This window comes from Protomyctophum bolini (genome assembly GCF_963924005.1).
Source record: "Protomyctophum bolini genome assembly, chromosome: 14".
Classification (NCBI taxonomy): Eukaryota; Metazoa; Chordata; class Actinopteri; order Myctophiformes; family Myctophidae; genus Protomyctophum; species Protomyctophum bolini.
Window position 1 is genome coordinate 6,919,755 of NC_137875.1, and position 15,046 is coordinate 6,934,800.

At 41.9% G+C, this 15,046-nt stretch overlaps 1 protein-coding gene across 2 annotated transcripts in view; it reads right to left on the minus strand.

Moving 5' to 3' along the window:
- lmbrd1 (LMBR1 domain containing 1) overlaps window positions 1-15,046 on the minus strand; it is a 122,327-nt gene that overhangs the window by 39,014 nt on the left and 68,267 nt on the right. For both annotated transcript variants that reach the window (XR_013965329.1, XM_080782808.1), the window contains exons 8-9: window positions 2,343-2,468; window positions 382-534 (exon numbers count right to left, since the gene is read on the minus strand). Coding sequence is in view for 1 of the 2 variants with exons in the window: in XM_080782808.1 (XP_080638934.1) it covers window positions 382-534; window positions 2,343-2,468 (279 nt within the window). In the remaining variant the exon portion in view is untranslated. The remainder of the gene's footprint in view (window positions 1-381; window positions 535-2,342; window positions 2,469-15,046) is intronic.

Genomic DNA, 15,046 nt, shown 5'->3' on the forward strand with positions numbered 1-15,046 from the left:
ACTAGGGTACTTTCTGGTTTCTGTTCGCAGACAATAGCCGACTGACGAGCTTAATGGACACACTAGGGATCATGTGGTTAAGACTTAAGACAGAAACTTTATATCTTAACTTTGACCCCCAAAATGTTATATTTTACATGGTGGATTATCTGTCCCAATAAATGTCCAGGCCTCTGCATGTTGTTCATTTTCATACCACAGTCAAATGAACTGAAACCAAATGGCTTCCCCAACAATCAAGTAAAAAATGATATGCTTTAGAAAATGGTGAGCAGTAACGTGAAAGTAAGGAGAAAAAAAAGGGCACGAAAATGAACTTTGCAGCAAAAGGAAGCCACTGTTTCCTCCTCGGTGCATTACGAGACCATATGGTGCACTCACCTTAAAAGGTCTGAGGGCACGGCCTACTTTGGTACAGCAGTTCCTCTCTGCAATCTCCAGGTGTCTCCCCCTGCGCTGCAGGACCTGCAGTCTGCCCTCCAGCTCCTGCAGGCTGTGGCGGTCCCTGGAGGACAGCGGGCGGCCGTCTATACACTGCCGTTAATTAACAAAAACAACACACAGCAGTTATACAGCGAAGTCTGCGTTAGGTTAGGCAAGAGTTGTGTAACATCATGCAAACACACACTAAATAAATCCTGTAGTTGAGTTCAGTGATTAAACCCATTTAGGCCCGACGTCGAAATAAGAAAAAACTTTCTCTCTGAAAGAATATATATTCAAAGATTTGTGCCGCATTTTTACGATTAAAAAGAAAATAGCAGACCTACAAGCTCGTAGCGCGCCACTCGGTGGCGCGCTATGAGCTTGTAGATCTGCTATTTTTCAATAGCTAAAGCATAACATAGTGCTAACACCAAAAGGGGTTCCCGCCGAAAATGGGTTAAACGTAGTAGTGGATGATCAGGGATCACGAGGAACTGGGAGGGGGAATTATACTACTCAACTTGTTATCATCGATACCGATTTTTCCCGATCCGATATTTATGTTTTTATCCCATTCTGACCTGAGATCAGATTCATACGAGGTTTCCACTGGACACACACTGGTCTGATTAACCCATTCTGACCTGAGATCAGATTCTAAAAATGTCAGTCGTTCTTCGATTTTTCAAAAATAGCAGACCTACAAGCTCGTAGCGCGCCACTCGGTGGCGCGCTATGAGCTTGTAGATCTGCTATTTTTCAATAGCTAAAGCATAACATGTTGCGGACACCATAATGGGTTCCCGTTCAGAATGGGTTAAAGAACACTTTATGCCATATCACAATAATACAACATACACAATAACAGACAATATCCAGTCTATCATGATATGGATATAATATTGATTCAAGTCCCTTTTTTTTGCTACAGATTACGGTACAGTATGTCCAAAATTCGCAAATGGGTACATATTGTCTCTGGAGTCGTGTGATGTTTCTCCCGAAAACACCCAATCCCGATCATTTTCAAATGACGTGATCGGCCCCCGATTTCCGATCATGTGATCGGATCGGGACAACCCTAAGTGGTTAAATAGCTGATGAGATTTAATAGTTTTGACCACTGCTCAGTTATTAATACACAAACTGCCAAGACAACAAAGCCAAATTGAAAATTACAACCTTATTTACCAAAGTATTAATCTAAACTATTATATTCATAAGTTATTGATCTTTCAATGGGGAGTGGTTAAACCAGGTTACAGTAAACAACATGCTTGTATGGGCTGAATTCAACTCTGTTTTAGTTTTCTGTACAACTGCACACAAAGTTTTACATCAATTTATGGTGACTCCCAAAAAAAACGTTATCTGGCAAAGTTGTCAGCGCCAAATAATGTCTAAGTGAGTTTTCAGTGCATTCCAGCTGGTGCTGCGGGAGGGGAAAGTGCTGAGCATCGCAGTAGAGGGGACGGATGAGAGCAGGTCAGCTGGGAGTGCATGGGAGAATATTTCAAATTGTTTAACAACTTCCACCCTGCCGTCACTACTTAGTAGTAATTGTAGAAATTCAAATTTCTCAAAGATATAGCAGATCTACAAGCTCACAATAGGTCGCACTGCGTGATTCGCGACACATTGTGACCTTGTTGTAGATGGGCTATTTTTGAATAGCCCAAGTATAAAACGGTGCTTTGTATTAAATACAGAGAACCACAGGTTAAAACACACAAGTAACTGAGCTTACTGAGCATGTTTAAACTCTTTGCTAGCTATTTCATTATTTTCTCTCTCCATCTCCACTTATTTTCCCAGCTATTTCCTGTCGCCCTTGAACCTTGTTAAATTATTTCATACAGTCTCTGTGAAAGGAAACTTTATATTTCCGTTCAGGCGGTGAACAGTGAGAGACCAACCTTTGCTTTCAGTTTTTCAATCTGGTGCTCCACGTCCTCCGTGTCTTCGCTGTTCTCCAGGCGTTCGTACACCACGCTCCGCGTGCCTTTTATCAGGTTCAGAGGCAGCACAGACATACCGTATGCCTGAAAGACACGGAGCGAGCAACAGCCATTACACTCAAAAACATTTTAGGCAGTTCTGTGTCACTCTCCATCCATCCTCCCCCTCACTCACTAACAACAAACTCTTGAAACTGTGCAACACAGTGTTTGTCGAACATTATAATTTCAAGGAGCCCCCGGTTTGATATGATTGTTATAGTTACCCCCGGGACACGGATCTATACACAGTAAAATCCTCAATGTTAAAACAACTCTGTGTACTAATTAAATGGAACACAACTCTGAGAGGGTACAGAATGGAACGAGGCCATTTTGCTCTCAGTGTTAACTCCTCAAGGACCTCTGGGGGTCCCCGGACTGCACTCTGAGAACCCATCGTGTAACACATGGTAACAAAAAAAATAAGATAAAGGGACCTACATAAAAAAAAACCCATTATAGTTCCTTTAATACCTCCCTGGAATATATCATTCTCTGAAGAAATTAATAATAATACTAATAATACTAATCATCATAAGTGTGCAATCTGTAATTGTGTTGGGGTTTTGTAGCAACCATTTTGTGTGGATATGACATTGGCTTATATATGGACGGCACTGGTGCAATTTATAGCTTAACAGTGCCCCCCTGTGACAGAAGAGAACCAGTCCCCCATCCAAGACCTGGAGACATTTCTACTGTAGAAGGGACGAAAGCTAATGGAATAAGATGAAGATATACAAGATTGTAGCTAAATAAAACACACTAAATTCTTCCCTTTCTGAAATAAATAAGATGGGGTGGTGATGATGATAGACAGACAGACAGACAGACAGACAGACAGACAGACAACCAGTGCATTTGGAAACATCCCGTTAGGCACAATATGGCAAGTTTGAACTTTAATTAAAAATTGACATTTCAAGAGAGACCAATCAACACCTATTCCTGTACCAATCTGGCACTGTGCGCAATTTTAATGTTTTCAATGAAATAAACCTTCAACCCTGTCAAAAAATGCTAGCTTATACTTTTATCTACTGAAGATTTTCCAGCAGGGAAGGAAAACGTTGGGAACTCATATTTCTCTAAAACAACTTTTACTCGTTTCTGAGCGTTAGGTAGTATTAAGAAAGTCACATGGGATACTAAGTCAGGCTGGACTATTATTAGTCTTGTGCTGTGGATCTCTGCTATGGGCGATGTCGCCTACTGCAATGAATCATGGAGCTCTTAAGGCCGAAGCATGTCCCGAATATCAAACGCACTCATAAAAAGGAAAACCTGTCCCAGATCCCGGGGAGCTGCCACCCACCCCCCCCCCCACACACACACACACACCGGTAAGAGACGCCAGAAACCACGCACACACAAACCCAAACAGACTCAGCAGGAAACCTATATACTCAGTGACCACATAATCATAAGTGCTTGTTAAACTTGTTGTAAAAATATACTGTGATCAGTAATAACTAGGACCGGGGGGGCCTAGAGCAGGAGGAGGAGGATATGGAAGTGTCAGGTTGAAGCGTGGGGGGGGGGGGGGGGGGGGGATGGCGAGTGAAATCATTCAAAGAGCATCATGTGACTGAAGAGAGGGAAGAGAGAGAGTGAGATGGCCACTGACACGACCTCGACACAAGCCTCCCCTTTGTCCTCCTCCCGTCAACTGATAGCCAGCGCTGGGAGCGGAGAGGGAGGAAGGGGAGTCAGTGCGTCAGCCACAGACATGTTGCTGCTTCCACACATCTCTGACAATGACTCACAAGAACAATTTAGGCTTTTAGCAGATGCCTTTATCCAGAGTGTAGGCCTGTCACAATCACAATCCTTTATATTTAAGATAGTCGCAATTATCTTTGCATAATTGTCATAATCATGACATGTTCCAAGTTGGATTTTCAAAAAATAGTGGAAATGGCCGATCTACAAGCGGCAAGCTATTCCCACTATTCATATATATACAGTTATTAGATTAGCTAAATCATGTGTCAAATCTGCTTATTGCATGTTTTGTTTACGGAGCCCAAACTGAAATTACTTTTTTTATCCGTATGTTCCAATTAATGGTCAATGCCAAAAACACAATTACATCGTTAATCGCAATTATTCGTGTGACAATTAATCGCCAAGCTAAATTTCTAATCGTGACAGGCCTAATCCAGAGCGGCTTACAAGTGTGAATCATTAGCAACAAGAGTTAGCGCAGAGAAAGTAATGCAACCCAAGTCAACAGACGACAAGTTATGATTGTAAAAAGTCACATAAGTAGAGTGCAAAGAGAACTGTGTGTGGGGTAAGTAAGTAGCCTTGCCGAGCCATGAGGCCCATAGGGCAGGAGCCTATCTCCTGTTTCTGTAGCGTGAGGCAGCTTGATGTACAAGTACACCCCCTGGACATGACGCTAGTATGTCGCAGGGACTTACACCCCAATCCAACCCTTGATGTCAAGTGTCAAACAGGGAGACATTGGGTGCCATTTTTACAGTCTTTGGTATGACCCGGCCGGGGATTGAACCCCGACCTCCCAGTCTCAGGTTGTAATGGCCTACCACATGCTATATGGGAGTTCCCCACATATACCCATTTTAAGACCTATATACATCATATTAAATATAGCAAAAGGATATGAATTTCCTTTGGGACTATAAACATTATTATTATTATTATTACTGCTATGCCATTCAAGACACATCAGCAACGTCAATCACACCTCACCATAATAAGCCTGTACTACCGTAGAAATCACACCTCACCATAATACGCCTGTAGTACCGTAGAAATCAATCACACCTCACCATAATAAGCCTGTAGTACCGTAGAAATCACCATAATAAGCCTGTAAGTACCGTAGAACGCCAATCACACCTCACCATAATAAGCCTGTAGTACCGTAGAAATCACACCTCACCATAATACGCCTGTAATACCGTAGAAATCAATCACACCTCACCATAATAAGCCTGTAGTACAGTAGAAATCAATCACACCTCACCATAATAAGCCTGTAGTACCGTAGAAATCACCATAATAAGCCTGTAGTAGAAATCAAACATTTGCATTTGGTTCACCATCTGACTGGCAGTGACTGCTTTAAAGCTCCTATTGTTATCCATAATTAAATAATCGTTTCATACAAATACATAATGAAGGACCATCTGTTATCCTAGAGAGACCACATTGAATTTCTCTGCAAAAGACAAAGCAAATAATGTATTGTATTTGCCGCCTTCTAGTCCGTTGGGTCTGTTGATAAATTATTGAGTTTTCAAGTACAATTTAGATATATATATTTTAGGTTATTTCCAAAAGAAAAATCAAAAGATTTAGACATATTGCACCTGTGAAATGTGAAACTCTGCATAACTTTTAATTTGGAACTTTAAGTATTTCTACATTGTGGTATTGACACTTTTACCTAACCAGAAGTTTCATATTCAATATAATACTAGCATATAAAATAAAAAATACCCCTTTTGAATCGTTTTGATACCATAGCAACAAGGCCTAGGCACACAAAAAAGGGTAATCTTTGTTTTATAAAATACAAGAGCAAATTATGAGATTTAATGGTATAATTGATGGATGCATTTGTAAACAAGTAATTACTGTGCATGTATACTTATGCTAATTGTTATAGTATGTTGAGCACAATTGTTAGTTAGTTAGTCTTTGAAGCAATACATTCATACAATGGAATGGATGGCACAAATAGCATTATAAATCGGCTGTAAAAAGGAAGAGAAATTTGAGAAAATATAGCTTTGTTTGTTACTTTCGATACTATTAATTAATACTACTTAGATGAATACTGTGTATGTGGAACCGTAATATAAAACCAAAATGTCCAGTCTAATAATAAAGTATATATCATCCTCGGGTGGTTCAACCCACTTCGTTTCTGCACTGAAACGCAGTGACATCACAGAATCAGAATCATAAAACACGGGACGTGATGTTAAGACTGTCCATTGTGCCAATAGATGGTGTGGGCTCACATGAGATTGCCTTGATGTTAAGAGTGGCATCAGGAGGTGTATTTCAACTAGGGTATGATGTCAATTTTGGGACACATCCTCAGTAGTGTGCCTTTGAATCAGCGGGTGTTTCGGCCTTCCAACACTATACACCCTCATCAAAGGTGGCCAGCTAAAGGGTGATCAAGCCTTAGCTTGTGTCCCATATACAGTATCTACATTCCACTGAAACGCAGTGACATCACATATATCCACATTCAACTGAAATGCAGTGACACCACATATATCTACATTCCACTGAAATGCAGTGACATCACATTATATCCACATTCCACTGAAACGCAGTGACATCACATTATATCCACATTCCACTGAAATGCAGTGACACCACATATATCCACATTCCACTGAAACGCAGTGACACCACATATATCCACATTCCACTGAAACGCAGTGACACCACATATATCCACATTCCACTGAAACGCAGTGACATCACATTATATCCACATTCCACTGAAATGCAGTGACACCACATATATCCACATTCCACTGAAACACAGTGACACCACATATATCCACATTCCACTGAAACGCAGTGACACCACATAATCCACATTCCACTGAAACGCAGTGACATCACATATATCCACATTCCACTGAAACGCAGTGACACCACATTATATCCACATTCCACTGAAACGCAGTGAGACCACATATATCCACATTCCACTGAAATGCAGTGAGACCACATTATATCCACATTCCACTGAAACGCAATGAGACCACATATATCCACATTCCACTGAAATGCAGTGAGACCACATATATCCACATTCCACTGAAATGCAGTGAGACCACATTATATCCACATTCCACTGAAACGCAGTGACACCACATATATCCACATTCCACTGAAATGCAGTGAGACCACATTATATCCACATTCCACTGAAACGCAGTGAGACCACATATATCCACATTCCACTGAAATGCAGTGAGACCACATATATCCACATTCCACTGAAATGCAGTGAGACCACATTATATCCACATTCCACTGAAACGCAGTGACACCACATATATCCACATTCCACTGAAATGCAGTGACACCACATATATCCACATTCCACTGAAACGCAGTGAGACCACATTATATCCACATTCCACTGAAATGCAGTGAGACCACATTATATCCACATTCCACTGAAACGCAGTGAGACCACATTATATCCACATTCCACTGAAATGCAGTGACACCACATATATCCACATTCCACTGAAACGCAGTGACACCACATATATCCACATTCCACTGAAACGCAGTGACACCACATTATATCCACATTCCACTGAAACGCAGTGACACCACATTATATCCACATTCCACTGAAACGCAGTGACACCACATATATCCAAATTCCACTGAAACGCAGTGACACCACATATATCCACATTCCACTGAAACGCAGTGACACCACATATATCTACATTCCACTGAAACGCAGTGACACCACATATATCCACATTCCACTGAAACGCAGTGAGACCACATATATCTACATTCCACTGAAACGCAGTGACACCACATATATCCACATTCCACTGAAATGCAGTGAGACCACATTATATCCACATTCCACTGAAACGCAGTGACACCACATATATCCACATTCCACTGAAACGCAGTGACACCACATATATCCACATTCCACTGAAACGCAGTGACACCACATATATCCGCATTCCACTGAAACGCAGTGACACCACATATATCCACATTCCACTGAAACGCAGTGACACCACATATATCCACATTCCACTGAAACGCAGTGACACCACATATATCCACATTCCACTGAAACGCAGTGACACCACGTATATCCACATTCCACTGAAACGCAGTGACACCACATATATCCACATTCCACTGAAACGCAGTGACACCACATATATCCACATTCCTATCACAACGAATGTCGTGAACTTGTAGATCTGCTACACCGGCAAGCACCCACATATAAACCAGGCTTACAGGTACTCCCACTCCCAGGTTGGCGTTGGCAACTCAGCCACATAACTGTGCACCTTATTTGCCCGTTTGGTAGATAAACGTCTAAGATTTTTCTAAGATTGGCTTAAGTTTGGATAAACAGAGAAAGCTGTAAAAAGCTGATTGATTCAGGACGACCTTGAGTGAGTGCATCCTGCCAATGTCAAGCCTGCCGCAAGAAAATCCAAGGGTCATTTCTGGTCAAGCTCTTCAGTTTTGATAAACAGGTCAACAGGGCTGCATGGACATGCTTTCTCAACATCAGACAATAATAGCAATTTTTATACTGCGAGACATTCTGAAGAGACTCTTCCTATGATGTACATATTTTCTATAGTGTATTGCATAGTCAATTTACTGTTTCTATGCCTACTTGACATTATATGGGGGGGGGGGGGGGGGTATTTATTGCCATTATTACAATGTAGCATTGATAGTATTATTGAATTACATTTGGAATAAAAAACATTAGTTTGGAAAGGGAAAAAAATAAACAATGTTTTTGAGAAATGCAGATTCAATCATTTTTTCATTAAATATACAATTTCAAATTGCATGCTTGCATAGCGGAATGGAAAAAGGATCATAATTGGACAATGAGACAGCCACAGTAACCTAGACATGAGGCCGATTCTAAAATCCTTCTAAATCCTACTCAGAAATGTAAATGGAAAAAATAACAAGAATACCAAAACAAATAATGTTGTCATATATTGTCTATGTCGGGTGGAAACCTCATACGTTACGGTCACGACTCAAATTCAAAAGTAGCAAAATAAGTAGCAGATCTGGGAGCTCAAAAAGCGCCACTTTGGACAGTCTTTCGAGATTGCAGATCTGCTACTTTTGATGCTTTTGTGTGACACGGTAGTATGATCATTTACGATTCGTTCATTTACGGGAAAAAAAAGACAAAAAAGTTACTAAAATGACACGGAAGCATTCTGAGCTTGAAAGGTTGAACAACGTATTAAGTGTAACAGGTCGAAATGGGTCAACTGCGGTCATACACAGGGGGTTATTTTATTATTTTTTATCCCACGATTTTGTAACCCATTATTTTACCCAGAGTCAATTATCTAATGGAATCCTGAGCTCTACACTCCCTCTGCTAACCTGGGGAGAGCAACGGACGGACCGCACGCTTCCTTCAACGCATGAGGAGTCCAAGCTGCGTCTTTTCACCTGACAGGGGGGAGTTTCCCTGGTTGGACGTAGCGCGTGGAAGGAACACGTTATTCCAACCAGTTCCTTTCCCCTCCATCAGGCGCCCCGGCTGGCCAGGGGGAGGCAGTTTAGAGGCCAGGATTACTGCATGTTTTTGTGAGGGTACCTGACCTATAGGAGACATGTTGAGAACATGCAAACTCCACACAGAAAGGCCCTTTGTCAACTCCACCCAGGGTATGGGCACTGATGACATGGAGGAGAGAACAGGCTCTTTGTCAACTCCACCCAGGGTATGGGCACTGATGACGTGGAGGAGAGAACACGGCCCTAGCGCCCACGGCGGCCCCAGCAGGAATCTAACCCAGGACCTTCTAGCTGTGACGCGACAGCACTATACAGACTGTGCCACCAGGGGTTAATAGTGATTAACCACTCGAACCCCAGCATGCCTATCCTGAGGTGAACTCCTGCCAAAAAAAAAAACCAGCTGATCTACAAGCTCACAACACTTTGCGTGAATCACGCCGCGTCACGTTTTGAGCTTGCAGATTGTCTATTCTTAAATAGAGTGTACCAAGTACAGGTGTACTTTGGGGCCTTTTGCCTTTATTGATAGACAAAGACAGTAAACGGGGAGATAGATGGGGGGAAGCCACATTGCAAAGTTCGTCGGGATTGGGACTCGAACCCACGACACACTGTCACTGTTAATCTTTTAAACTTTTCCTTCAACATCAGCATCTTAGGGCTGACAATTTAAGAGCAAGAGAAAGGTAGGCGCGCCGTACGACACACAGAGCCCATGAGGCCCATAATTCAACATGCTAGCCCGGCCTTTTAAATCAAGCCAAAGGACTGAGCATGACGCATGAGGCTGCAGATGGGCCAGGTGGGGGGTGTGCAGGGGTTTCTTACTGTACATCACAAATGGTACACAAATAGTACAGTTGAAGATCAACTGGGAGGCAACAACGTACAAATGATAGGCGCACACATTACGGTGACATTAAAAACTGCCAGCAATCACATTTACACTAGTATCCCATAAGGCTAATGCAAGGTTTGATTTAATAAGGAGGATTTTTAAAGAGTCCTCCTACAGTATGTGAACTTTTTTGATCAATAAAACAGCTTACCAATTTGATACTATCTTTTAGCTTCTTAAACTACGGTACTATAAAAAGCTGTGTCAAGTGCATCTGCCACCCCTCCAAACACTTAACATTGCATTTGTACCTGATGAGATTAGGTTTGGGAAGTCAGTTTCTGCTTCGGCTACACTGCTTTTTAAGTGTCATTTACATAACAGATGTTTTCGTGATTTTGTTGTTTCGCTTGCCTTGATTGTTTACTGCTTGCTTTCCATTGTATTCATCATAGTCCGGGGGCGGAAGGCAGATTCATGGCTGAACGTGGATTCTTGTAGCTTGTAGCTCTTAACAATTCAAGAGGGTGCATTTCAAAAAAATCCCCCCAAAATAGAGTTTTATAGTATTTCATGCAAGATACTTGGTCTAAATGCATCAAATTAGCCTTTCTACAGTGTTTATGGATGTGGAGATGCACAATGCATTTCATTTATGATTAATGCATTATTAAGTAATGCATATTAACCCCTCCATCCATGCCCGACAACCCCAAAATCCCATGAAATATATTGTTTGAGATTATATGCACAATAATCAAGTGAAATGTATCAAACCCGCATTCTACAATCTGTATTAATGAAACTGTAGCATATTTATTTTCAGGTGGTTGCATATTAACCTTTTCAGGCCATCTATCTTGAGCAACGTGCACCAAACATCCACCGAATCACTTATAAATTAAATACACTGTGCATTTTCCACATTCATGAACACTGTAGAAAGCTAATTCAATGGATTCAGACCAAGTAAATGGTGCATTTATATAGCGCCTTTATCCAAGGCACTTTACATAGATTGTGCAGTACAAGTACATTCACCCATTCATACACCGATTGCGGCGGAAGCCATGCAAGGTACCAACCAGCACATCGGGAGCAATTTGGGGTTCAGTGTCTTATTGCCCAAGGACACTTCGACATGTAGACAGGAGGATCCGGGATTCAAACCGCTGACCCATGGATCATTGGACAACCTGCTCTACCTCCTGAGCCACAGCCGCCCCTAGAAGTAGGACTATCTTGCATGAAATACCATAAAACCTTGGTGGATTTTTTGTGTTTTGGGCATTAATAACTAAAAGTGCCAAAGGGATATCACTGGGCACCCTCTTGAATTCTTAAGAGGTGACCCCAAGCTACAAGAATCAGTTGAGAAAAAAACTTTATCTCACAAAACCACGTTCACCCCCACGGCTCCTTTGGATCATCGTTTTGTTTTTGTACACTTTCCCGTTTTTTTGTTATTGTGGGACATATTTCTGTATGCAATTAGCTCACAATCTGGATCAAATTAAGGTCTGATTTATTAAGGCAGCAACTAATTATGCATTATATGCAATCAATGAATGGGGCCACCTTCTACTTGCCAGCTACTGTATGTGCATGTGAAGCAGAGGTGCAAAGGTGATGTTCTTCTTCAGTTCACCAGTTCAGGATGAAAAGAAAAGATACATTCAGTGATGGTGGAATCAGGTGCTGCAGGTCAGGGCCAAAGCCCCACCACAGAGTCTAGGGACTTTGAATCTAGCGTGGAGCATCCTCATTTCTGAGGCGTCTCTCTACAACTGAGAGAAATGTAATGTGGATGACATTGAGTTTTGCTCATAACTTACAGTAAATGCATTAGGAACTCCTGCAAAGATATGGCACTGGCCAGAGCAAGGATCTTGATACATTGCGTTAGATGAGAAACAGATACCTTGCAAACATCCATTGATTATTGAATGTTTGAATTTCTGTAAAAAAAGAAAAATCAGACCCGTCTGAACTGAGTGGTGCTGTACTGTGTGTGTACGCACGTGCGTGTGTGCGTGTGAGAGTGTGTGTGAGAGTGTGTGTGTGTGTGTGTGTGTTAGACTGCGCAACAGTGACACTTGGTGGTGAAAAGGAACACCATTTCTGTGCTTAGACATACACAGAGACAGACACACACACACACACACACACACACACACACACACACACACACACACACACACACACACACACACACACACACACACACACACACACACACACACACACACACACACACACACACACACACACACACACACACACACACACACACACACACACAGCTGCGTATAGGAGTGGCTAGCACCACTCAAAACTGCATTAAAAAAGTCTATTGAAATTATTTGTTGGATATAGGGGAAATCATGTATGCATTGCACATGTGTGCAAAAACAATGTGGGCTGTTATACTCCAGCTCTTGTAGAGTCAAATGATCCAGATAGTGTAAGTGCACAGATCTGATTCTCCACTTGCTACTATGGAGTGGGGAAATTGGCTCAAGGTCGTCTTTGATCTCTTCCAGTAGTGTATACTGTATATTATTGCACGACTGCCTTATCTATAGGCCATGTGTTGATAATGTCTTCTTTTCTGTGTCTCCTTGCTGCAAATTACTGTAATATCTCGTGTCAGGGTAGCTCAGTCAGTCGAGCGCCCGCCTTAGGACTACTGTACATACAGTATGGTTCTGGGTTTGATCCCAGGAACTGCCAACTCAGCGGATGAGTAGAGCACGCCTGGGAAAATAAGGCCTGTGGAACGTAAGTACTGGGAGCTGATAGTGGCTTTGTCGCTCCACCTCAGAAATGGTACATTGAAAAGGGGATAGAACACCCTCGTTCTCCACCGATACCGACAATAAGCCAGTCCGGCCTTCTACTTAATAACTCGATTGATTGAATACTTTAAGAGTTTTCGAAAAGTACACGATTATAGAATGATGATGCTTAGAGGATAACACAAAAAAACCATGAGGGCTTGTTACTTACGCAAGCAGAGCGTGCAAGTATTGTGGTCGTGCTGGTGCGAATTCATGCATGCTTGGTATAGGTATCAATGCCAGGTTATAACTGGCTTTTGATGGTGACGTAATAAAGATGGGTTTCAGATTACATACATGTATACATACAGCCATTAGCTTTAATTCACTCGACACTGAAACATATCCTAATTACGTCACCATCAGTATATATACCTACCAAGCATACGCACATTAAAAAGCCAGCCGACCACAGTATAGTACTTTCAACTCACAACTTACTATACATGTATACATACATACGTTACTCGTTACCCAACCAATATTGAAACATATCGTAATAACGTCACCATTGACAGCCAGTTATAACCCAACTGTAGTATTTAATTTCAATGTATGTAGTATTTAATTTCAATGCAAGTAGGCACTCGACAGAGTGCCGGTTCTAGTTCATTTCAATGTTTTACAGAGAGGCTGAGATTTGAAAGTTCATAGCGGTCGACAGTACTTGCGTGCTCTGCTTGCCATTCATGGCCTACTTGTGTGCAACACGCAAGTATAGGCACTGATGTATATTTTGATAGATTATGCCTCTCAACATATCTCATAATTGTACACAGAACACTTCGGCCCACATGCAGAAAAGCCTAAGTGAAGAGGTCATTTAGAATAGCAAGTCACTAAGATAGCCTAGGGACACTTTAAGATAGTCAGTTCGTAACAGCTGTGAGATCCTGCTATATAGTGGACATTGTGAGGTTGTGACCACACTGAAGAATGCTTTGAAAATAAGACCACCTGTGGTAACTTGTTGACAAGAGGCAATAGAGCCTTAAGGGTCAACACACACACACACACACACACACACACACACACACACACACACACACACACACAGATTGGCGATGTATAAGATGGAACGGAGAATCAGTTAGAACTGTGAGTGAGGGACAGCAGAGAGAGACAAGGGGAACCTAGGGGCTCTGCCTGGGACGAAGGCCTCAATATGCTGTAACCATGGAACGAATGCTTGTAACCTGTAACTGATTGCTGATCAATAAATGGAAAGAAGGAAATATGCCTGCTTGGACCTCCTATTCATTTCAACAGCAACTCCAACAAAGGAATTAGGTAAATTAATCCACGGAGCCCTGTAAGAAAGACACATCATAAATGGCGCCCCGATGTTGGAGAAATGTTGGTGAAGATTGTCTACGCCACGCAAAACGGACCTGCGTATCTGTGGATTTTTTTTTCTTGCCTTTGACGTGAGTTTGGATGGAACCCGAGGACTGAAGTGAAGTTGGAGTGATGGAATAGGCTTATCATTCTTGTGTTAAGCGTACGTGTTAGGACCATAGTGTACATCTGGACGCTGTGTTAGGCAAGTTATTGGTTAGGTTAGTGATTAGGTTATTGGAGTCTGCTTCTGTTAGGGAGTGGACAGAGTTTAGGAGTTAAATGGTAGTGTAGCCTATGCATGGTATGGTTGTGTG